Source organism: Rhagoletis pomonella, unplaced genomic scaffold (assembly GCF_013731165.1).
Source record: "Rhagoletis pomonella isolate Grant_MI unplaced genomic scaffold, Rhpom_1.0 Rhpom_scaffold_00012, whole genome shotgun sequence".
NCBI classification, from domain to species: Eukaryota; Metazoa; Arthropoda; class Insecta; order Diptera; family Tephritidae; genus Rhagoletis; species Rhagoletis pomonella.
In genome coordinates, this window is record NW_023458566.1 from 22,632,528 (window position 1) to 22,659,758 (window position 27,231).

Sequence of the window (27,231 nt, forward strand, 5' to 3'; positions counted from 1 at the left end):
CGACTCCTAAATATATATAATTTTATTGAAAATTAATTAAAAAAAAAATGCAGTGAAACCTACAAAAATTATTCGAGTAACATCACTTGACAATATTTTCTTGTGTGATTTTCTATAGCTTTTCTATGATTGCAAGGCTGATTCGAAAGGAAACCAGGCGCCTAGAAGTATGCTTATTACATTTAAAAGGCTGCCTAAAGCATGCATTAATAATTTTCCATATTTTCTAAAGCATATTTTAAGCCGCGCCATTTCATCTGGAACTCCAACTGCACCAACTAAATTTCCACTACATTCCACGCTGTCATCTTCGCACACATGCCTTCAATGGTATGGTTATATGCTCGCTGAATCGAACCAGTGCTCAGTAATTGGTTATTTTATTTTGTTATTTTAATTTATTTACTTTAATTATTTAGCAAAAATCTAAAGCTTAGCACTACTACCAATTAATGTAACTACGCGTACGGCGTTAAAATTTATCAGCTAGTTTACGTCGCTAAATTATTGTACAGTGTCTTTTCAAAATGCTCAAATTACCCTCAAATCCGCCTACTTACTTCAACTTAACGAGCCAGTGCTTATGTATGTGTATGTATTTTATGCGTCACTTCTTGTTAGTGCTCTAGCTACATAGAAGTTGCTCGTGGCTGCGCGGTCCAGCCATGAAAACGTGCGTGTCTAAAAGAGCTTAGTGAATATGCAACCAATTAGTTGGATATGCAAGGTTGCCGACAAAGTGGCAAGCATAATTTCCATATTACGTATAAAAATCAATTATGTAAATATTTTACATTCATATTTTTGGTTGAATTTCACGCCAACCATTTGGAACTTATTGAATTTCATCACTCTCAGTCCACTTCTAACCTTTCACTTTATTTTCCTATTCGAGCTTTTTGGTTCATTAGCGTTTACTTATTTATGTTTATGTATGTATATTGTATGTAAGTAAGTAGTATAGTTTGTATATGTATGTATGTATGTACGTATGTTAATTCATATGTATGGTTTGTCGGTGTACATACACATATGTATGTATGTATGTTTGTAGATTTGTGTGCATAAGTATATATTCGTGTGCTTCGTTGTTGCTGAGAGGAGTGCGGCTGCGTTGCGAAGCGCCTAAAATGCTGCTACGGCTGTTGCTACTTTCTCCGTCCATCGTGTTGGGCTACTTTCTTCTCAGGTGCCGTTTTCTTGTACCAAATTAAAATACGATGACGCGCTATAGTTGAATAATTCAAAGTCATACCTGGCAATAAAAAGGCGATAGAAAGTGCATAAATTAAAATTATTGATCGTAAGAATGCATAGCTGTAGTATGATTATAGGCGGTGCGGCCGTTGGTTGGTTTAGCTATTATTTACCATGGCATTATTAAATATTATATAAGAACAAACGCAGTACACCAAAAAAAAAAAATATATACAAGACAAACAAGGAATATGAAATATCTGAGGTGTGAACGAATGGTGTGCCCGCCTGCAAATGTTTAACCAATTTTGGAGCATTACATTCCTAATTCATCATGGATTCAAAAAATACAACATTTTTGTCTACATATATGTATGTATGTAGCTATATTCGCTCGGAAAAAACAAAACTCACCTAGTATATATTGACAGATATGTATGTATGTCAGTAGTCATTCGGTGGGTGTTGCTATTACGTGGGAGTTACGCTATAAGATTTCTTGATAGATTTTTTTTTTAATTAGCAATATGTAAAACTATTTTGTTTATGGCACGTTCAGTAGCAAAGGGAATTATTTCAAAATATAATCAAAGTTTCAACAATCCATGTACATACATACATATGCACTTGGTATAAAAAAAACAGATGGAAAGATATACATATATCCTCGAAAGTTTGAGTAGTTCAGTAATTTGTAGTAATCGATAGCGTAAATTTTCCAGTTAATTTTCTGTGTTATTAAACGACCGATATGGTATACATACTTATATTATTTTTGTTAAGATTCCTTCAAAGTAGGTGTGTGCCGGGGGTATCCGGTAGACATCCGGAATCCGGCTTATCCGGCCGTTTTCTGTTATCCGACTATCCGACCGGATATAGGCTAAAATCCGGTCGGATTTCCGGATTGCGATTATAGAAGATTCAATTTAAAAATCTAGTTCCGAATTTTTTTAATTTCATAATCAAATTTATTAGTATCTAATTAGTAAATAGAGTTAAAAAATTATATATTTTTTATTATCAAAAAAAAAAAAAAAACGAAGCATGTCTGCATCACCGGTAAACAATATTAAGAGCAGCGGTCTACCGGATATCCGAATCCGGCTCTTATATTTTACAGGATATCCGGAATCCGGTTATCCGGCAAAACCCCTATCCGGCACATCCCTACATCAAAGCAAACTAATAACAGCCTGATTTCCACATTATAATAAATCTCACCGCAATGACTGTTGTCATAAGTGCGGCGCCAAAAAATATGCCGTGAAAACTTGATTGTACAAACAAGAATATTACACATTTTATGCACTTCCAAACTATATTTAGCAGCGTACTTTTAGGCAAAGAGGTTATGATAGCAGTTATTTCGGCAAGTTGCGCGATCTCGTAAGAATAGAGTTCTAATTTAAAGCTTCCTCCCAACGCTCCCTAACCACGCATCCCTCCCTGCAAACCAAAGTTCCCGAAATCTTAACGAGATCTCATTTCTGTAATGATTTTTCTACGAAGCTTCAAAGAAACTTCTGTATGGAAAATAAAGAAAAATTCTGAAAAAATTCTTTACATAGCAGCATTGCTTCACCGATTTTCTTCCGAAATTTTGTAAAAGAATCGAAGTGTTTACAGTTTACTTCATTTTGCAAAATTCGGAAAAAATTTGCATGAGATCTTTACGAATTCTTTAAAATTTCTCTACAATTCAGAATACTCGGGAAAAACGGTTTGCGGGGTTTTCACATATTTTTCTTGGTTGATTTTTTTTGCGACAAATATTTTACTCACTTGTAATATTGATAAAGTCCATGCATTTCTTTATGCGTCAACTTAGAGTAGAATGATTGCAGCAACTCTTGCGTATTCTTGCCTTTGCCCGCATTACGCCACTCGGGCGCTATGACGCGCGTCAAGCCAGTCTTGTGTATGAGATATAATTGATCTTCGTCGAGTGTGTCGAATTTCATAATCACATCAAAATTGATGACACATGGCGTGCAAAACATTGTCGACGATACAAAATGCATATCCATTTGGACATTGCCATGCTTTATCTGATCCAAGAGCCAACGCACGAACTCTGGGAATGTTGGATATTTGGGCGAATTCATATCCAAACTCTGTAAAACATGAAAAAGCGTTTTTTTTTATTGTTTTATAAAAACTTATGTAACAAAAAGGTCAAAAGGAAGCTCATAAAAAACTTAAATGTACACACACATTTATGTACATTAGGTCGCATCACTTGTCATACAAAAAAAAAAAAAAAAATCGGAGCAGGTTTTCCATCGAAATTATAAAAAAATATTTTAATATTTTCGTCATAATATTTTTTATGCACACTTTTAAGCTTAAACTCTGCTAACATCTGAGGTAATTCTTTGCAAAAAATATTTTTAAGAACAAATTTTATTTATAACAAGTAAAGAAGTCTAAGTTCAGGCTTTCTGAAAACTACAGCTACATGATAACCAACGTTCAGAACGTTCAGTTAGACATAATGGCAGAAGTTTCAAGCATTTTTTAAATTTACCGTTATAAGAAAAGTGCACGTAATTTTAGTCCGATTTCAATAATTTTCAAAGTTTTGCTTTTATTTGGCAAGCGAAATAATCGTACCAAGTTTGGTACAAATTGATCGAACGGTTACCGAGATACACATACTTGGTCATAATTGGGCAGTGCCTCGCCCATTTTCCAAAATTTTACCATAAACGTGTTGTTTGTTAAAGAGTTATTGTAAACATCAATTTTGAATAAAGTAGCTTCAGCAGTTACTAATTTATTGAAGATTTCGTATTTCTCTAAACTACCGTTATATGGGATGTGGGCGTGGTTATTGTCCGATTTTAAAAATTTTCAGCCGTTTTGTATGTTGTACCAAGGTTAACAACTGCGCCAAGTTTGGGAGAAATTGGTGTAGCGGTTACCAAGATATACACATGTAATCATAAGTGGGCGTGGCTACGCCCATTTTCCAAAAATTTATTGTATTCTTATTTTTCGTCTAATAATCATTGTGAATATCAATTTTCAGTGAATAAGCATCAGTAAATACTAAAATATTGCAGTTTTCGTATTTCTGAAAACTACCGTTATATGGGAAGTGGGCGTGGTTACGGTCCGATTTTGCCCATTTTCAATACCATCCGTCCTACGCTCGTAAGTTCCGTTAAGATATCTCAATTTTTACTCGAGTTTTCGTGTGCACAGACGGACGGACGGACAGTCACCGCTTAATCGATTTTTTCCTTCTGATCATTTATGTATACATTTGTCTATATCTTTCTCGATTCGTTTTGTCTATTACAAACAACCGTTATATAGTTATAATACCCTTGTGCACAAGTGCGCCCGGCTATAAAAACAGGATTTTTTTAGGTCTTATCAAATCGGTCCGGCTCACTTAAATCTTAATACTTTTCCGAAATATTTCGGCAGAAGCCTTTAAATATAATATATTTTATAATTTCACTGGAAAACCGTAACTTTTTTTTGGTGAGGCACCCTAATGTAGATATGTGAATTTGTTTGCATATTGCCACATTTTCTTATTGGCACACGCGTGCCTATTTATGTTTTGTAGCGCGCTACTCACTTTGCTGCGATATTTGCGTACAATGCGCCGCCCCAACTTGTCGTGATAGGAGTGTGGTAGGGCAAATACCAGCTTATCACGATATGCACTTAATAGCCTCTCGAATGGATGGCGCGCTATCATGAATGTAATCGAATCATTTTGTGCTTCTCGCAGCTGTAAACAACAAAAATCAAATGACAATAACAATAACAAGACATTAGTGAAGCAAATAAAATATATTCTATATAGGAAACATATGTATGTATGTATGTATGTATGTATGTATGTATGTATGTATCTATTTGTAAGTGAGTGAATTGTTGTCCCAAGTAATTTATTATAAAGCAACCTTATTTAACTGAACGACTGTCGTTTACTTGTGTACCGAAAGGATGCAGCAAAGTAGAGAGTGCTTTGAAGTAGTACCTCAAACAGGGCGAAAATATATAAGTACATAGTAAGGAGCTGCTCATAGCAATGAATATGCGGCGTAAAGGCGATGCTTTTGACAACAAATGTTTTCACGTAAATGTTGAATGATATATCAGTATTAGTGTTGCCACAGTAACTTTTTATTTGTTACCAAATCACGAGGACGTAAGTTACGACATTCAACATAAAAAATAACTAAACTCTTTTTTTGTGCAGAACTATTCACAAATAAGTACAACCGAAGACACTGGGTCGCTATCAGATATCGTAGGATAAGACATCATAAAGTTAAAATCCCACATGAAACTTTCCGTCAGTCAACACTTTTCATGCTTTCAGCGCTCTATTCAGCAATAATTTTCATATCGGCTTGAGCACCGAAAGCCACAACAACACCAGAAAAGCTTGGTGTGGAGTTCAAACTAAAGTGTGGTTGAAGAAATGAATTTATCTACTGCTCGTCGTCCTCAGAAACTGGGGCTATCTTATGGCACATTATCGTATAGTTTGCACTTGGACATACACATCCGCCCGTATAAGGCTAAAATCACAAAACAAGTGAGGGCATCTGATCAATCCTAGAGTCGTGGATATACTTCATTGCAACAGAGAATTATCACTTGTTAACAGTTAGAGATCATACCATTCTAGTAGCCAACGAACGTTGGGTTGGAATACCTTTACACCCAGGAGTGAGTACCTGGTCTTTCTATCCACATCGCTGCTCTCAAGTTTAAACAGAAAATAAATGTCTTTGCTGTATGGACCCATGTGAACAAAGAATCTACTCTGCTTAAAAAACATGTAACACTGACTCGAAAAAATTTACCAAACTGAAAAATAAATTACGAAATTTGATAAAGGAAGAAAAAAAATTACCAAACCGGCAACGCTGATCAGTATACCTTTTCAATAGAAACGCGCGGATAACGTTCCCTTGCCAAATTCAGGAACACTTCTTTGGTTCGTTGTAGGAAATCCGGCGAGTAACCGGCTAATACATTAAAATTGAACATCCATGATGAGGAGGCAGCTTTGAACACATTGCACCTGCAAAGAATTTGATATAATTTCATTAGAAACGAATGTATTTCATAACAAAAAAAAAAAAACCAACCATATAATGTGATATTTTTTATTGACTAAAAACTCCCAAGCGTTGGGCTTGTGCCATGTGTCGTTACCTTTGAAAGAAAAAAAATGAAATTTTGCATTAATCTGAGAGTTTTTCTACAATGTGCCTCTATAAATACTATATAACATATAAATATGTAATTTAATTACTAACGATAATTTCTAACTTTGCCCTATTTCAGCAGAAATTTTCATTGCCTTTTAATTTTGTTTGTTGTTCAGGTACAAATAACAAAAAAAACAACAAAATGTGTTACTCGTTACTCATTTTTAAATCCGTTAAACACTATATTTATTTATCAACTATCGATGCACGTGGGTGAAGGCAGTCAGTCGCTAGAGTGAACAGTTTACTGGCAATAAATTAATCTTTTGCGACCACAAATCATTACGGTACTTTTAAAGGGAATGAGCGTGATTATTTAATAATAATAAGCATTACAAATATTTAATGATTAGTTACTTGAATATATTTAATTTGTAGAAATAGTAAACAAAACGAATTTGGAGAAATATATGTATGTATGTATGTATGCCAAGAATACAGTTTTATTAGGACGGGTACCGGGGCATGACGGACATAATGGCAATGAGGAGGCCGACAGCCTAGCGAAACAAGGAGCTGCCTTAGTATTTTATGGTTCAGAACGCTTTCGTGGGCTCATCAAAGCACACATAAATAACCGGGTAGATAAAATGTTCAACAAGCATTGGATGGAATGTCCAGGGCAAAGACAAGCCAAACGATTTAGCTGTCCTTCAAAAGAAGTTTCAAAGAAACTACTCAATGTAGAGTGATTCATTTAACGGTATTCCATTGTTAAACTATTTTAATTTAAGGAATTCTTCCGCAAGCCGAGCATGCGCGCGCACATGTTCGTCGTGTGTGGCCACTGTTAGCAATTGGATGTAGGCTGGCTTTGTATGCTGCGTATTTCTTTGCTGCAGCGACATGGCAACTGGCACTTCCACAACGGCGGGAAGGGATTGGGAGATACATTGAATCCCACTGGACGAAAAGAAGCGTTTCTTATTTAAGCAGGAATGACAACCGATTGCGAGGTTTCTCGGCTGTTCCTTGCTATTGCCGATATTTGCTGCTCAAATGGAACGCATCTCAATCTTTCGTCTATGACAACATAATCAACTTGATTATTCGCGCTTTGAACATTTTGAATTAGAGTCGGAAAATTTGAAAACACAATTTCGTTGTCACCAAGTTCAGATTCGGAAAATAATTTACAAAAACCAGGGAACTTACGGAAACCTGCGTAACAGCTAAGTGCTTTTACAATTCTTGCGGATATCAGACTGTAAAATAATAGAATTTCTGGACGAAAATTTGGTCTAAAGAAAGAACATGTCTTATTAAATTATTCTGCCATTTGGGCTAAAGTTCAACATATACTATTTTTTTAAATTTATTTTAAGTGTTCATTACCATGGAATTTTTCTTTTAATAAAGATAACCCGCCGATTAATCTGGGCCTAAAATATTCAGTAATAAGTGTACTTTAAAAACGTTTTCTGCTTTCCGAAATAAATTTCTAAATAATATTACACTTACATCGTATAGATACATGTATGTGTGTATGTATGTATATATGTACATTAGGGTGGCCCAAAAAAATGCATAGGAGAATCAAATTTTTTTGATTTTTCCTGCTGCCACCCCCAGAACTGAATAATATCAAAAATAAGGAGACACGTATTTTTTTTTATTTTATTTCGACATCGGGTAGTATTTAACTTAGTAACTAAATGTGTTTTAATAACCGATAATCCTAACTGTTGTATACAAAAATTAGTTATTTCATAACCACATCACGCACAATCACCTCAATGGATGCGTTTATATTTCTTTTTCCATTCTACTCGATTATTTCTAACGTATACGTGTCTGCTTATTTTTAATATTTTTCCGATCTGGGGGTGACTGGAGGAAAAAAATTTGGATCACCCCAATGTATGTACATATATACATAAGTGTGCTTAAGCATAGAGAAGAACTTTAAATATATTTACCCACTACATCTAGGCCAAATTCGGCACATTTCTCTTGCAGCAGTTTTCGCCGCCGTTCCATGCGCTTCTCGATGCGCTCCACATCGTTCGGCGAAAGCGTGTGCACTGACTCCTCCGGCAATACTGGCACATGTGACTCATTAACATACTAAATATATAGTACATACAACAAAGAGGAAAAATATAAAATACAAAATTTTAAATGTATATTGGCAAACAAGCACAAACAATTCGAATAACGCGAATATGTACATATGTAACTATAATACTTAACTATTTTATTTGTTATTATTCAACATTCTTTGGGGCTACGAAAAGGAAATGCATTAACTATTTGATTTATGGGGATGTCAATTGTTGGTTGTTGGGATGTGTAAGTGTTTACCTGGTGGAGTGTGGAATGCGAAATGTGCGCCCGGGGGCGTATGAGTAACAAAAGAAACGCACTATGCTATGTACATATGTATGGTCGCGTGATCGGGTGTACTACATAAGAGCGGGGGGTGGTATGGAGTGATTTTGACAGCTTGTGGCAACATGTACAAAAATATAATATTCTGATATAATGGCAGTATATTGGATGGATTTATGAGAAATTTTGACGACGTTCCAACATCTCTACATACATACGTATATTTTTTACTATTTTAGACATCAGATATCAATTCGAATTTTCCGCTCTTCGATGACTTTCGGGAAGCGTTGCTGATCTAAATTTTTTTTTGGTTTTTAATATTTACAATAACTATTTTGCCGATTAGCTGTAGGCGGGTGTGCAGTGTGCAGTGTGCCCGTACAATGTGTGGCACTAAGCGTTTATATTGACTTGCACAAATATTTTGCTACATACATACATACAAATTCAAATGCTTTTATACTAGTGTATGTACGTAGTATGTGTGTGAGTGGAGTAAAAATGCTTAAACTTTACGTTTACATACAAAAGGGCAGCGGTTGTTGGTTATACAGGTACATTTATTTGTATATTTACTTTAGCGTATTTGTAAAATTTTTTGCGAGAACTTCCTGTAGACGCTACTGTTAGATCCTTATTTTTCCCCAGCAACATTACCGGATAACGAAAACTTTGATCACCGAAGTGATCGTTGAACTTTGACGCCTAAAAAATTGTACGATAATAAAAATTATTGTTGTGGTATTATTGTTGCAAATTTTGCTAAGTTTTGGTTAAGTTGTCATTGTATTGTTTAGAATTTTGCCAATCGAATTACTTCGCATTTGAAATTTTAGCTGATTTTCATACACGTACTAAAAATGGTGCAAATATGTAGTGCGAATTGTTGTAATTTGGTTCCACAATTTTGTTCCTCAGCGCTTACATCGGATGAATTATTTCACAATACAACTACAAAAATGTGTAGAAAAGCCTGGACTATAAAAAGAAGCAACAATACGAGCAACAATAACATGTACAACAAATGTGTGTAAATAAGTGTATGTCGCAGGTACATACATATGTACATACATATGTATGTATGTACTTTATACGCGACGCAAGTTGTACAAAGATGAACTTGTGTGAAAGTGTTTAATGTGCGCAGAAATGAATTACTCGGTGGGAGAAAATGCCAAAAGAGTTGCTCGGGGCAACCGTGAATGCTAGGTAGGTATGTATGCCTGTATGTGTGAGGTTTGAATAGGGCGCGGGGCGTATGAGTGACGGAGCTAGTTAAAAAATGTATGTATTGCAGCAAGATGTTTTCGATCTGAAATGTGGAAGAAATAGCGCATACGGTGATGTAAACGAATAATTGAGCAGACGCAGGGTAAAGTGAGGCTGGGAGATGGTATGGAAACGAATGTGTATTTAAGTATTTAAATCAGCATTTCAAATCAGTAGCATTATTTAACAGGCAATTAGCTTACGTCAACAGCTATTTATACGCATAAGCGTTTACTTATGTATATGTATAGCGGAAAAGAAGCAATAAGGATTGTGTGTGAATGGATCGCCAAAGGGTCAAATAATAAATTGCAATTTTTTTAAGTTACCTGAAAAAAAATGCATGTGTTTATAGAAAAGGCTGACAAAAATATTTTTTTCAAAGATTATTACTCTGTACGAACGCTAAAATTACACAAAACACGCCGAGGCGAGTAAACTCAATTTTGAGTCGTACATTGCCGATCTGTATACCGTTTTTCTAGATAAGGTTATTTTACCAAAGATTTATTCATTTCAAATTCGATTTGTGAATGAAATAAGTTAATAGTAACAACTAAATTTTAAGCAAAAAACAAAATCGACTTCATTTTTCATATAAAAATTTAAGATTATCGTTAATCTCTTGATGATCCAATGATCGGATTTAGACCAAATTACAACGGGACCACCTGTGAGGTAACACCTTTCCTTAAAAAAAAAATTATTATAGAAATCGGTTAACGTGGTACAAAGTTATGCAGTAACATAAATAAATAAAAATAAAATAAATAAATAAATAAATATTTCGACGAATTGATGAAAGGTTCTTTTTGTGAAATCGGTTAAAAAAGATATTTTTAAAACAACGGAATGGCGCAAGAGTGGAGATATTTGAAAACCCCGTATTTATAGTCCGATTAGGTTCGTATTTAGAACGGATGTTAACTACACGAAAAGGAATAACTCCACTAAATCTTGTGTCCACCAGTTATGGGCCGCCTTCATTCATATTTAGAAAGCTTGCTTTTTACTATAGTGCTAATTTCTTTTCAATACTAAATAGCTGGTTAAACCATATTTTCAAAAATTCTAATACAACCAGCCTATTAACCGAGCCATAGTGCTATAAACAATAACCTAGAAATAATTCATAAGGAGTAAATAGTTCACGTTTATGAGCATTAAAATGATCATTGAAAAATATATTCCTGTAAAGGACTTTTCATTGAATATTTCGATGTAATTTCCTACGTAGAATTCTCATCTAAGCTTAGAGTTGGGCCATCATTTGAGCTGCCATCCGACGTCATTATTATAAACGCATCGGTCATATTTCTGTGGCATATAAAATTACCGGCCGGTTGAAGCATATGTAGGGCCTTTTAGCCAGGGCTTCGGAGCAAAGTTTTTTTTTTCATCGCTCAGCTCCAGCTCCTCTCCGGTATTTTATTTCGCTCCAAGCTTCGCTCGCGCTCTCAACAAAAACTTTTTTTATTTATTTATTTACAAATGGAGCCCTAACCAAAAAAAAGGTAGGCGATATTTTTTTTAATTGTTCTTTTTTTGATGCAGAAATACCTCCAGATGATTCAGGAGCACTTCTGCATCCAAACGAAAATTTAGGGCTCGATATACAAATGTATGTATGTATGTATGTACATATCGCACATTTGCTGCAAGAGTGTCATTGCGTTTTTTGGGGTTTTTGGGGAACCTATAAAATTATTTGATATTAAAAAATGGTTCAATAAGTAATTGGGTATTGTTATTGGAAGTCTCCTAAAGAGAAACAGAGCTTCTGATCGAAAAATATTGATTTTCAAGAACTCCAAACAATTTCTACGAAAGTGTTTTCCCCATATAAATGACATGGAAAACTTCAAGGGCCTTGACGTAGTTCTAAATATTTATTTTTTTTTTTTGTAACAAACAGTGCGGTATGCCGAAATGAATCCGCTCCTATTTCATGTATGCTACACTAATGTGAAAGTGCCAATTGAAATACATGTGGTCGGTAAACTTTCCGGCTAAAATCCTTTGCTCCTTAGCTCCTTGCTCCTTGGCTTGGAATGGGCTGTAAAAGCAAATAGACAATGCTCACTTATAATCTCGAGACAACACTTTCCAGACTCTCCTATAAATTTGAGTACGGTAAGATAGGCGATTTCGCAATTGGTCGATGGGCGGTTTTGCAAAAACATCGGCGATATGTAGTATTTCCAATGTGCTCGCATTCGCACATTAATGATTTGTATGACATTCGCTTTTGGATTTCATCCACGCCTCGCATCGTTTCCATCAACAACACTATCTACACTAACACACTAACAATGTAAGTTCAAATTCTAAATCACACAACAAAGTGCTACTGGACTGCAACAATAGCAACAATGAACAACGAAATGGTGGTAAACAAATTTTCAAAATGGCATATAAATAAAGCAAAGAAAAGCATTTAAAATGCTTCTCTTGAGTGCAAGTGTGTGCGCTACAATACACACAAGTTTATGGCTATGCCCCTCAATCGCCCGGCGAGGAGTAATCGCAATCGTGGTCACTAGTGCCAGGGTCAAGTGTAAGCATACATACATATGTACATATATACATATGTATGTATGTATGTGCATGCGTGCAACTCATATGGCGATACAATTGTACATGGGTATACATATGTATGTGTATGTGTATTTCAGGGTGCCGGAAGACGTACTGTAAAAAGACGTGGCTTATTTGCATGGACAAATTAACGTAGTACTCAAGGTAAATATGCAGGGCCTGTCAGTATGTATATGTATCCAGACGGCTGCACACAATCGCTAATTAAAAGGCATGAATGAACCACTCTGGTTTGTTGAAAATGGAAGTTTTAACAATTTTGGGCTTCGTAATTAAGCTATTTTTCGACTAAAAAAAAAAAATGTAACTATAGTTCCGTTAGCAAAAACTAAATGCTGACATTTTAATTTGATTACCGTTAATGATTAGTATTGCTCTCTGGAAGCTTCATAAAACCAAAATCAAACTGATTTGTTTACTTGTCTAGCAATCGGATACTCATTACGCTCATTAAATTACGCCAAATGGTGCTGGAAGTTTATATGTAGCTTTTAAGTTTCGGAAGTGTGCTTTCATACTCATAACATAAAAACATAGCATGTGGTAAATGTGTTTGTGATACATTTTTCCTTACCCTGAAGGAAAATGTGCGACTAATCACTAAAGAAAGTACACCCGACTTCGTTTCCATGGAGTACAATTGCGCATGATTTAAGTAATCTCCAATAATCTCCCACACGTTGGGGTTTAAAAGGCAGAATCCATATATGTAATACTTCTATATTGGCAGTAAGCTGCTAACTTCTCAATTTGTAAGCATTCCGAAATCAATCTAGTACCGTTTTTGTGAATTTATTGTGTACGTGAGTACGTACCGTTTTCTTATATGTGTTGTGTACATGTTTATTTATAAACGTACATATGTGTTACTTTTCTTTCGTACGTGCACGTACATGTTTATTTATATGTATATCTGTACTCTAATGTTTTCGTACGGTACTAACTCTTACTGCTTATAGGCCCGTCAGAATGGGTACTTGTACGTCAATAACGGAAAAGTATGCGAAGGAAGTGGCGTACGTACCGTAGAGATACGTCACAATGAAGGCGTTGCGTCTGCAAACAAAAACCAGCTGTTCCTTATGGCCCCGCGTACTTGGGGTTTACACAAGTCAATTTTTCAGATACAATAGCAAAACATTCACATTTTTTTTTTTACTAATATATTCCCACTTATCTTGATGTCTTCATCACTGTCTCTGGCTTTTCGAAGACAGTTTATTGTCCGGATGCCTACTTTGCTCAAACAATGCGTAAATTATGTGCATATTCTCATTGGTCTTGTCTTGTGTAAACGCGGGGTTATACAACTGTCAGCAGTGACGGACTTACATGCATCAAAAGTTGAGTGTTGGCCAACGCTCGTTGGGTCCGTCGACGCAAGGCTTGCCAATCTGACGCTCTCTATGCCAACACAACACACACAGTCTACTCAACTGTCAGTTGCATCATTGAGCGGAACGTATGCAAAGTACCCTTTCTGACGGGGTACTGAAAAAAAACTATTTATGCATGTATCTAAATGTGTACATATATACCAATGTACGTACGTATGTATATTTTTATAAGTTTTTGCACATGATCAGCTTACTATAAATATTGAATATATACATATATTAATATTGTTTGATTTTCCACTTAACGCCCTTAAATGCATTCATTTACACCTGATTGATAGACACTCAACCGTTGAAATGGTTGCGTAAACATCACAAAGCTAGAATTTAATACTGTAGTTATGTGTGTGTGTACCTGCGTGCATATGTTTGTAAGCGTACGAGGCAGTGAGGGACGAATGCGTTGAAAATATTTGCGATATATATATATATTCTTTCTTTTTTTTTAAATAAGCGAAGTACTTACAAAAATTATGTAGCAAACAATGAAATTAGCAACCTAATCATAAAAAATAATAAAACTAAAGCAGTGATGAGCCAATGACCTGGGTTATCGATTTGACTCTAGTATTTGCTGTTTAACTATCGCCAATAAGTGATAAGTAAAGATTTGCGCTCAACTCAAAACAAAAAACAAAAATCAGTAGCGACTTGTGTAATTCGAAAATTTTTAAATTTGTATAAATATGATTGTGGGATGGGTATGTAAGGAGCACAGTACATACAAAAATACAAAATCAGGTATACATATATGTATGTACTTAGTATGTGTATAAATGGACTTACCTCATATCCTTTGATGCGGTAAATTTGCTCGTTTCGCACCAGATAGACAAGCGCTAGCGGCAGCAATGCAATGGCGGTGAAAACTAAAAAATACCGCCGAACGGCGCGCCAATGCGAGGTGGTTAATCTCATTTACTTAACCGCCGTCCGTTCACCGTGGCGACACTACAACGCCAGTTGTTGATTGTTTCTTTGATGCGAAGTGCAATACATGCGGCACAATTTCCTCTTCACCACTGATTTTACTTATTGTTTGTTAATATTTTATAGCACTTTTGTCTGATTTATTACTAGCTGTGCGATTAGTCTGCAGACAACGACTGGAAAATAAAGTTCACAAATAAATTTATGAAATTTGTATGAGAAAGTGGCAAATGGATGTTTTGCACATATGTATGTATGCGCGCGTATGTGAGTGCAAAGGTGCAGCGGCAACCTGCCACTTTGTGCCATCGCACATAAGGCAAAATTGGCGATTTAGCTGCACAAAAATCGAAAATATAATAATATTTTTTTTATCGTTTTTCGTAACTTAGCTACGAATTGCGAAAATTCGGGTTCTAGAATAAGGGTGTTAGTGTCTATGAAAATACGTATGAACTTTCCTTAATCTTTGACTAACTAAGGGACACTAATAGTTATGAAGCAACGTTTTGCATTATGCTACTAAAGTACCCGCAACTTGCCGAATTAATATCTTGCACACATGTGTTCAGTAATTTAGGAATGTATTTCGAAAAATAAACGTACGATTTCGTAAATTGTACTGAAAAAATGCCTAACGAAAGTCTCTCCGTTATATTTACGAACGGTTCGATAAATCTGGTTTCTTTGTGAAAAATGTGTTCGTCTTATGAACGAAAGTTTCGTACATTGTACAAGACCACGAAGGTTTTTCGTAGCACTTTTACAAAAATTCTTCAACATCTCGCTCATCTGCGCCCATGCCCCGACGGAAGAGAAGGATGAGGCATCCAAGGATCTCTTCTAAGAGCGCTTGGAGCGCACATACGAGCGCTGCCCCCGTCATGATAACAAAATCGTGCTTGGCGACTTCAATGCCAGCGTGGGCAAAGAAGGGATCTTTGGAACCACCGTCGGAAAATTCAGCCTCCACGAGGAAACATCCGACAACGGATTGAGGCTGATCGACTTCGCCGGGGCCCGAAACATGGTAGTATGCAGTACTAGGTTCAAGCATAAAAAGATCCAGAAAGCTGCGTGGCTGTCTCCGGATCGAAAACGAGAAACCAAATCGATCATGTTGTGATAGACGGAAGGCACGCTTACAATGTTTTATACGTACGCACACTCCGAGGCCCAAACATCGACTCGAACCACTATCTTGTTGCAGCCAAGATACGCACCCGCCTCTGTGCAGCAAAAAATGTGCGCCCAAATATGCAAGGAAAGCTTAACGTTGAAAAGCTGCAATCACAACAGACAGCCAGTGCTTTCGCTACTGGCTCTCACACCTGCTCTCAGAGAGCACTCTTCAACAAACCGACATATGCGAGCAGTGGAACCACATTTCCCGCTCATTAACTACCGCCGCCGAAGAAGTAGTCGGATTTCAGCGAGCCCGAAAGAACAACTGGTATGATGAGAAGTGTCAGGAAGCTGCAGAGAAAAAAGATGCCGCCCGATCGCAACTCGGAACCCGCTGGTGGTAGCAGAGGAAGAGGGAGGCCGCCACTGTGATAGAAAGATCAGGTGGAGAAGGACTTGGCTTCACTTGGCGTTTCCAATTGGCGTCAGTTGGCACAGCCGAGAAACGACTGGCGTGCTTTGCTGAACTCGGCCAAAATCGCTTAGGCGGTTACAGCGCCAAAAAAGAAGAAGAAGACAAAGCCCCCGTGTTGTCCGAGGTCTACCTGTACAATGTTTTTCTCTTACTATTATTTATTTCATGTAAATATCATGTTTCATCATATCGAAGTGAATAAAACCATTTTTCGCAGGGGTCGGTAAATTTATATTGTTGTTAATGCCGTTATTTTCGCTTAGATAGTTTTAAAGCATCATATAATATTTAATTTCCCACACCACAAATCAATTTTATCAGTTAATTATTTTTGTCCAGCTGAATCGTCTTTTTTGCCTTGTGTGCATCGGTTGCATGTTACAGAGAAATGCAATCAGCTGCCAACCAACTTTGGCATGCACGCATCGTACCCGGAAAGCATACAGAAAAGTATATTCATATTTATGTACATATGTACATACATATATTTGTATCTATCTGCATACATACATACAGTGGCGGATTTATCGTACAGGCAACATAGGCTGAAGCCTAGGGCGGCAGAATTAAGGGGCGGCAAAATTTAAGACAGCTAAATTAAAAGAAAAAAATTTATTTGGATTCAGCTGCACTTGAAATTGTGTTTGTGTCTGTAAAATATTATTAATGATTCATCTCATTCAATACAATTCAAAATTAGAATTACGCTGCGAATTTTTCCTTAGTATAGCAGTCGTTGAAATTTCCATTTAACTTTCATTCACGCGGCTTAGAAACCTGACGGCGCGCCTGCGCGTGACGCAAAGAAACAGCCGACACGCTGCCCCGAGAACGAGAATCATCTAAAAGGTTACCACACTTGACAACACTGCCGAAAAACGAGCGTGCATTTTCGAGAAAATTCTTGATTCCAAGCCCACCAGTTTTTCATAAGTGTATCATAACGTGAATAATCTGAAGGTCAGCTTCCGTCGTATGTCAAATTAGGCAGTGTATCTGTGTATGGTCTTCTGTTTGTCTTGCGCGAGGTCAAAAAATCTTCCGGATGAGCGATTTTATTTTGTATACTCGCATAGCGCTACTTCAATGTCCTGATAATTGGATTCTACTTGTCCAAACCTCTAAAGCATTTCAGTGCAGAATACATCGTGTTTTACTATATTGTAATAAAGCACTGACAATAACAATCATATTTGATATATATATATATTTTTTTTTTTTCGTGAAAAAAGGGCGGCAAGTTATGAATTGCCTAGGGGCGGCAAATATTTAAATCCGCCACTGCATACATATGTACATACATATACACAAATACATACATATATACGTAGGTTAACCTTAGTCTTTTCGCGATAGTAACTCTGGATAAGTACCTGACGTGGAAAACTAATAAACATACATATCGTCGATGTTTTTGCAAAACCGCCCATCGTCCAACTGCAAAACCGCCTATCTTACGGCACTCAAATTTTACAGGAGCGAAAAAACGGTTTAATCATTGAAGGCATTGCCTTGATAGGCAGTGTTTTCTCAAGCTATTATTTTACAAATCTTTTATTTTAATAACGATTTAACGATTTTTATGCATAAATCTCGATGCCTGGAGATCAGGGTTACCAAATCTCATTTTTGCCACAATGGCGATTTAGGCGGTTTTGCAACTGGTCGATGGGCGGATTTGCAAAAACATCGATGATATGTATATCGAGTAGGTAAATGAAAGACTGAACGTTTTCGGAAAGTGTCGATACTTTGGGTACACGCCTATAGTCAGACCGATTAAAAGTTATTCTGCTCAATATGGTGCATAAAAAAATTGGTAATCCCACGGTTTGCGTGTCAACAATCGGTCGACTGCAGAACGACGATCTTAGCTCCAGAGCCTGAAGCACAAATACCCTTTTTTTTATAGCTCCAAATGGCCAACTTATATCAGGGGCATCTTTTAGAAGAAATTCCATCGTTAGCTTTTATACCGCAGACCAATAAAAAGATACAGATACTCTATTGGGGATCTCGGTAAAGACTCTACCTAGACAGAGAATGGAAGTTGCGCTAGCTAGCGTCTGGAGGGTCTGCAGCGAAAGCGAAACTGCTCTAAACGTCCTCTGCAAGAGATGTGCTTGACGAACTGGTGGACTGATTGCTTTTGGAACATCGAATTAGACTGAAGCCAAAAATCAAGAGTCTTAAGAACGCCACTTAAGACTGCCTTTGACACCTGCAATGCAATTAAGTATTTTCTAAATTGCCCACACAGGGTCTTAAACAAAGAAGAAGTAAGTTGAGAACCGGAAGCATTCCTTACACTTGTTCGGTAGTCGGCTGGGGTATAGGTGTAACCGTGCCTTTCTGAAAATCTGGATTGAATATAGAGAAGTAATTTCTCAGTTTTTCCAGGTTGGCGATTTCAAGCGTTTTTATCAATTTGAAGTTGGTGGTCGCAGAGCAGCATTTAAAACATTTGAAATTGATTTAAATGAAAATATTTATACCATCAAAAGGCCTTTGGGCGTTTTCGGGTGCGAGGAATCTGAAATATGCAATTAATTTTTACCAAAAACAGCCTCTGGGTGCGCTCTGGTGCTAAAAAAAAAAACACGAAGAAACATTGTCTATCAACACTGTTGAGAAACATTGTTTGCACTTTTCCATCATGTGGCCTAAAGATGGAGTAAGAAACCAGCGTTGTGCTCTAGCCCGAAATAACTGCAGCTTCTTCCAGGCTGAGATTTATGCTTTAGCAAAAGGCTAGTCTTCTTTTAGATCTAAAATCATTACTTTTACCGATATTCGAGTTTGAAAGTAAAATTATTAAAGGTATTGATCAAATGAGATGATTGTGAGGTCTCTGAAACTCATCTATGTACTGTTCAACCTATGTCCAAATTTGCGAGAACCGACGAGTTCCCTCTGCCGATTGGGAGGAGACACTCCCAATGAACAAATATGGAACTTTCCATACACGTCTTATTAGAAATTTCAATATTTTATTTTTTTCTGCACTTAACGTATTTGCAAATAAATTGTCAAATGCAACTAGCAAGTACATTACATTTACATACTTACGTATGCAAATACTACAAAATCCCTGCAAACCAAAGTTCCCGAAATCTTCATTTATGTAAGGATTTTTTTACAAATCTTCAGTGGACATTAGATGAAGTGGTTGACACGACCTCGTAAAGAAACTTCTGTACGAAAACTAAAGAAAATTCTGAAAAAATTCTGCACTCATTGTTATACTTGTAGGCAATTTACATGATTCAACTTTCACAGGCGATTAGTTGAATCAAAAGTTGAACGAAAGTAGGCAGCCGACCAACTTCATTCAAAGCGATTAGTTGAATGGCCGTTTACACCAGGCGATTGTTGCTTTCAACTAAAAGTTGTTAAAAATCGCCTCATGTGAATTCCCTATTATTTCATTTCTAACTACTTAACCGTCAAGCCATGCATGCAGCGCTGGTAAACATATTTTAATGGCGGCTTGCCCTTACTTTGCACCAGAGGTTCCCAAACTTTTTTTCTCGTAGACCCCATTCAAAACTCCAATGGTTTCGTTGGACCTCCGCTGCTAAATTTCTAACATATTCGCAAAGCTTGTCAACAAATGTGAAGATTAGATCTAAGGATGTAAATTTGCATCACGAGCGAGTTCCAAGCTAAATTCGGAGTGGCAAAAATAAAAATAAAGTATTTTCTTGTGTTCCATTTAATAAAATAATGTGATTATCACTTGCAAGTTTAAAAAATAGAGCTCGTAAAGCTGTCAAAGTACTCTCTCGCTCTAAGGAGTTATATTTTTTAAGGGCACTCCGAGCGATAGCGTTATTACCAGGGAACGGATTTTATGGAAATTGCCTTTTTTTCTGCTAAAGAGATAGAGTACATTCGATTAAGAATGTCCACGATTTAGCTTTCCCAGGTTCCATATGTACACATTTGATGTTGCCTTTTTTTGCCTTTTTTAAGATATTTGCCTTTTTTGCATTTTCTACCTTTAAAAAAGTGATTATAGCATTTAAATTTTTTTTTTTAAGATTAAAAAATATACACATGCCCATGCAGCTTATATTTAGAAGCGCAGGGACCTCTTGCCAAATTGGTGTTGGAAAAATTCAATGCCGTTTTCTCAGCTAACGTAGGCTTGAAGACAATAAGGGATGTGGATAAAATTGTAAAGGGCGAGGAAAACTCCCTTATTCCTGATAATATGAACTTTTCAAAAGTTCCATATTTAAATTGGGCTCCACTTGTATCAGCTTACGTCGAGCGCACATTTAGTGCATTCAAGGTTTTTTTTCGCGAAAATCCAATGAAAATGCTGCCAGAAAACTTCAAAATGCATCTTGTGGTTCAATGTTACTACAACTATACAGATTAAAGTTTTATGAGTTAGAAACTCGAAGGGATAAAATAGTCAAAGATTCAAAGTACAAATTTTTCATATAAGCTGAATTTTTTTATTCATTCTGAACGTTTGGAATAAACTTTTTCGTTTACTTATTCTTTAGAACGTTCCTGATGATATGTTAACGTATATTTCAAACGCATTCTTTTTATTCCGGCTGTGAAATGGGATTATCCGGAATGTATAAAGAAACGCAGCCATAATGAAACTAGTTCATAGTTTTTCTCTTTTTACTTGTAATATAAACATTTCTAAAATAAATGTATTTTTTGATTGTTCTTCGTATTTTCTGTCTTTTTTAGTACCTTATGTTGCTTTTTTTGCAACACCTAGGGCCTTTTCCTGCCTTTTTCGCTATTTTATTTTGCCTTTTTTCGCCTTTTTTTAAAAATCCGTTCCCTGCTTATTACCATTACCCAAGATCCTGACCCAGAGTCAGTTTTGGAGCCATCAGTAAGGTGTGCGCAGTGTGGCTCAGTGCTGGAATTAAACCAGCATTCAGCCTCGGGGAACTCAACATTATAGAATCTCTTCAGCAAAGGTATGGTGGCGTACTATCGTGTAGCATTGAATAGACACAAATGCTCAAATCTCTGCCGCCAGCGATTTCCACCTCCCCCCACTGAGAGTTACACCAACATCCGTTTCTTTTTATTCTGCAGGTGACTTTTAAGGCGTCCACACGTATGTGGGCATAAAGTGACGGTAAGTGCAGAAGTGCGTCAGGAGCAATATACACCACTCAAAAAACTTTAAGTTAAATATAGGGGCTACCAAGCAACCATAAGATTAATTTTCGTGGACCCTGACTTACAACTCGTGCAACCCCATATTTTTTTCACACCAACGTAGACCCCCGTCGAGTCTCCCGTGGACCCTTGAGGGTCCACTTGGACCACTTTGGGAATCACTGCTTTACACCACTACAACGGAAGCGGAAGGAAATTACCCTGCAAAAAATGCGACTAATCCGGGATGACTCCGGGAGCAATCGCAAAGGAACATGCGACTAATACCACTTTTGATCTCTTTATATGGAATGAACTGTTCGCTTTTGTTCGAGAATGTCCTATGAAGAGACTAATTGTTCCCCTTTATACCCGAACGGGTACAAATAGCGACTAGTAACTTTAAAAAAATTAAAATAAAAATTTGCGCCAGCTCAGATTCGAACCGGGTTGCTCAGTTTTGTTAGGAGAATACTCTCTCTGTGTGCCAACGCCGCACATGAAATTTCATTGACTAAGTGCGTACATATCATTAAATCGTTAATAGTACCCGTTAGAGATGAGTCGGGGAATAATTGATCTCCAATTATACCCGTAAGGGATGAGTCGAGACTAATTGATCCCCATTAGTACCCGTATGAGACTAGTTGCGACTAATTAATGCCCAATTGTACCCGATTGAGAGTAATCTCGGAATACTCTTTATAGAGATTAGTCGCACAATTTTTTGCAGGGTATGTAAAAGCGCAAAGCGCACAGGCAACACAGAAGACACAATGCCACAAGAAATGTAAACCAAGCGCAGCCATCAAAAATATGAAAACCAAGTTTTATTGATTTCTTACTGTCGTCCAGTAGTGGTGCACGACAACCAGCCATCCAGCCCTCCAGCCAGGCAGCCTAACAAACCGTGGCCGCGCGCTACTGTGGCTGCCAAGGTGTATTTAACAAGGTGGTGTCGGGGCGACAGCTAATTTTTTCGCCGTGGAGGGCATTGCGTCAAAATGATGTGTTTGTTGTAACTCATACCAATGACAGTACGGATATCTGCAAATAATTTGTTGGTGTAATTTCTTACTTATATACACCTTGGTGGTATGTATGTACACTTATGAGCAAGTTTGTCAGCAGCTGCGCATTCACCAATTCATTCATTCATTAACATTAAAACAAACAAACAAACGAACAAACGAACAAAAAACGGTTGTTGGAGTGCACAATTTTCGTGTCCAACTCATAATTTTTTTGTTTGTATGTAGATATTGCAGCTTTTGAAAAATGTTTTATTTTAGAACAACTTTCGCTTGTTCACGCATTTTCTTTTGGCCTTTGTGATCGGCCAAAAATATTTACGGTGGTTTTATAGACAAGAGTAAGGTGGGGGCATTTGCTTATATTTATTTATAACATTGTCATTGTTAATATATACATACATATATGTATGTAATAAGTAATGTGGTTGGGAATGTTTTGCTTAGAATATCGGCGAAAACACTAAAAAAATAAATAAATCACTTTTATTGAATTCGACTTGACGTCTTTAATTGGCTGCTGTTTTTTAGACGCTGTTAATTTAGCGTCACTGCGTTCAGGCATCGGAAATGCTTGATGACATCTTTATGTAGTTTCAGTTCATTGCTTTTTAAGAATCAATTCGCTGCGTCGAAAATAGCTATAGTCAAACTGCCGCCACCACCACCACCACCACCGCAGATTTGTTGTTGAATAATTTAGTTGGTGAATGCGATTACTTGAGTTATTTTTGCAACGGGAGCGGACTTTATTTTTTAAATACGTATATATATACAGAAAAAGGTATTCATTAATGATACATGTGTGCATACGTATCTATGTAACGGGTGATTTTTTTGAGGTTAGGATTTTCATGCATTAGTATTTGACAGATCACGTGGGATTTCAGACATGGTGTCAAAGAGAAAGATGCTCAGTATGCTTTGAAATTTCATCATGAATAGACTTACTAACGAGCAACGCTTGCAAATCATTGAATTTTATTACCAAAATCAGTGTTCGGTTCGAAATGTGTGTTATCGACAAATTTTGTTCAGCGATGAGGCTCATTTCTGGTTGAATGGCTTCGTAAATAAGCAAAATTGCCGCATTTGGAGTGAAGAGCAACCAGAAGCCGTTCAAGAACTGCCCATGCATCCCGAAAAATGCACTGTTTGGTGTGGTTTGTACGCTGGTGGAATCATTGGACCGTATTTTTTCAAAGATGCTGTTGGACGCAACGTTACGGTGAATGGCGATCGCTATCGTTCGATGCTAACAAACTTTTTGTTGCCAAAAATGGAAGAACTGAACTTGGTTGACATGTGGTTTCAACAAGATGGCGCTACATGCCACACAGCTCGCGATTCTATGGCCATTTTGAGGGAAAACTTCAGAGAACAATTCATCTCAAGAAATGGACCGGTAAGTTGGCCACCAAGATCATGCGATTTGACGCCTTTAGACTATTTTTTGTGGGGCTACGTCAAGTCTAAAGTCTACAGAAATAAGCCAGCAACTATTCCAGCTTTGGAAGACAACATTTCCGAAGAAATTCGGGCTATTCCGGCCGAAATGCTCGAAAAAGTTGCCCAAAATTGGACTTTCCGAATGGACCACCTAAGACGCAGCCGCGGTCAACATTTAAATGAAATTATCTTCAAAAAGTAAATGTCATGGACCAATCTAACGTTTCAAATAAAGAACCGATGAGATTTTGCAAATTTTATGCGTTTTTTTTAAAAAAAAAGTTATCAAGCTCTTAAAAAATCACCCGTTATGTATATATACATACATATATGTAAGTACATATGTATATACATATGTCATCCGCGCGTGATTTAATTTACTTCGCTACAATTGCCTCAATTATCGTAAAATAATAATTAAAATAATCGCTAAAATTCTTCACACAAGCTGTATGCACATTTGTTATTTAGGTCTATAGGTATTTTGAGGGCATACATACATATGTATTTTTGCATTGTTATGAGAATGTATTTCTATATACATATGTATGTATGTATGTATGTATATTTACATATTTCATAATACAGTGTTGTATATTAAAATAAAATCATCGCTCTTTTTATCCTCTTCAGATCGTTATCACTTATATATGGTATATTATATTTTATTTTTTTATTTTATTTTTTTGTTTTATCTCTAATGAAATTCATTAAATAAATCTACTCTAACGCCATATAGCGATAGCATTTTTGTAGATAGTAAACGACTTTATTTGGTTAGGGCCTGGCAATTAACACCACCAAAAATACCAAACTATACATCTAATCATAGCGGGTTTTGGCTGAAGGGTCACTTGCATAAATTAGGCATTTGGTCAACGATCTCTGCTGTTTCTGTTATTCTACACCTTCTGATCGAATGAGATGTCATTCCAGGAAATGAGATAGGAACACAGTCCTAATATGCCTTCGGCATTATCTAACTGCCTAACTCCTAAAACCCTAAACGATAGACCCTTAGGTCGCCATTCAACCTCACGCATGTTAATATCTACTACTGAACCCGCATGGCATTAAAACGCCCAAAATTTAATTTCAAAAACTTGAATAATATTTCAAATGTTAGTTAGAGTCATAAGAGATCCGAGTGTCATATGTCAACAGTGCAGCCGTTTCTGAGTGAAGAGAAGTCTCGCCAAGTGCAGGTTGTTAATTTCATCAAATTTCGAAACACCCTAAGCCGGGGAAAAAAGTTCTTAATTAAAAAAATAAAATAAAACTGATAATTTAAGCTCTCATTTTTGAAATTCCTTTTCGAAAGTATTTTCAAACTAAAATCTTTTTAAATCTCCTTCGATATTTATAAAAAAAATTTTCATTAACTTCAATTCAATTTATTTTTACTTTGTTAGAATATTGTAATGTCGACACATATAACAGAACAGGTATTCACGTATATTCAAAAAAAAATTTAAACCAAAATCATTCATTCGCTTTGTATATGAATAATTCATAAGCCGTTTTGAAAGAATTCATGCAGCCCTCTAGTATGTATGCACACACTTCAGCTCATTTTGTCAAAAAGCTGAAAAGAAATGAATGTCCAGTCGTTAAGAGCCACAGAAAACTTAATCAATAAAATATTCACATACAGTTTCTTATATTTTTTCAGTAGCACCAAACACCAAATCCGCTATGAATCATTTTTGCTCACGTTTATTTATATTTCACTAATTTTATTCTTATTCATAGAAGTATTTGCACTAAATATGTACGCATACATACGCGACATATGTATGTACATGCATATGTACATATGTAAATATTCCTCTAATATTTCTAATACTTCAAAGCTCCTCCTTTTTTTGGTTTTAATTATTGTGATTTGTTGTTGCGCACCTTAGCCACTTCATGTAGTTTATATAAACATAAATGTAGTATGTATGTATGTACAAATATTTTATTCTTGAAAATATGTAAATGTGAAATTGCAAATTTTATGATCCGCTCTGCAAAACGCTCGCGCTCGTGTGAAAGTGTACTGAATCGAAATTAGTGCGAGTACTTTTGGCAAAGCCCGCAAAAGCCAAGAGCCACTGCGCGGCGCATGTGTTTTAACTATGTTTGTACCTGCATACATACATATGTATGTATAAAGGAACATACATATTTATGTACATACATATGTGGCTAGTGCCAGGCAACAAATGCCGCAAACAACAACTACATACGGACGTGCCAGCAATTGCTACAATAACAAAAGCGCGCAAATCTCATAAAAACAGCAACGGCCCCAGCAACGGCAACGGCAACGGCAACGACAAGCCCACAACCCTAGCCGCCTCGTCTCCACGGCAATGCCAAATAACGGTGTTGCTCACTGCCCCACAAAACTAACGTTAAAATGTACACAGCCATTGTAAGTGCTCTCTAAAGTATTCGAATGCGATGTCGCCCGCCGCCACTCCCCTCATTAGTACTCAGTCTGCCCGTTCGTGGGCCTCATTGATTGACAGTTGCTAATAATTTTAATTCTAGTTAAACCAATAATTTTTTAATTGTTCTTGCGCAATAACAACTGTCACAAATTCGCATGATTGTAGAGCACTCTTAAAATTTATTAGAGTATTAAACACAAAATTGTTATTAATTTTGAATTATTTAATCAAATTGGTAAAATTTGCGACATTGTTTCAAAATATGCTGTTGGCAACAGCGCCCCTTCTAATGTAAATAGAAAAAGCTTTTTTACTACCCTTAAAAACGTAAAGCGCCTGCAGATTTGGGATTTTGGCACATTTTGGTATTGTTATTGTTGATAAGGGAGCAGGAAAAGCACCTCGGCAATGAGCGGAAAAGTCTTATCACTCTCCATCGTTGCGTTTTTTTTTAGTCGAATTTATGTGGCCTTAGTCGCTCTCTATGGAGACACCAAGCGCTCTGTGCTTTTACAGAGTGTTCTCGCGGCTCCTCCTCTTTTGTTATACAATTGCATATGCATGCCTACGTAGTGGTATTTGTTTATTAGGCTGACA

The 27,231-nt window shown here is 36.6% G+C and overlaps 1 protein-coding gene across 5 annotated transcripts; it reads right to left on the reverse strand.

Annotated features, from left to right (window-relative positions):
* Nucleotides 1–124: 124 nt before the first annotated feature.
* Nucleotides 125–26,238, reverse strand: LOC118748113 (carbohydrate sulfotransferase 9). 5 transcript variants are annotated; one of them, XM_036482423.1, is made up of 8 exons: nt 26,096–26,235; nt 14,831–15,150; nt 8,366–8,513; nt 6,324–6,390; nt 6,112–6,256; nt 4,793–4,948; nt 2,983–3,314; nt 125–1,255 (listed from the first exon to the last, which is right to left on the reverse strand). In XM_036482423.1, exons 2-8 carry the CDS (start codon nt 14,960–14,962, stop codon nt 1,186–1,188), a joined length of 1,050 nt encoding a protein of 349 aa, XP_036338316.1. In that variant the 5' UTR covers nt 14,963–15,150; nt 26,096–26,235; the 3' UTR covers nt 125–1,185. The 5 variants fall into 5 exon arrangements, with proteins under 5 accessions (XP_036338316.1, XP_036338315.1, XP_036338318.1 ...); XM_036482422.1 differs by having other exon boundaries at nt 26,043–26,235; XM_036482425.1 differs by lacking the exon at nt 26,096–26,235 and adding an exon at nt 25,911–26,006.
* Nucleotides 26,239–27,231: the final 993 nt, after the last annotated feature.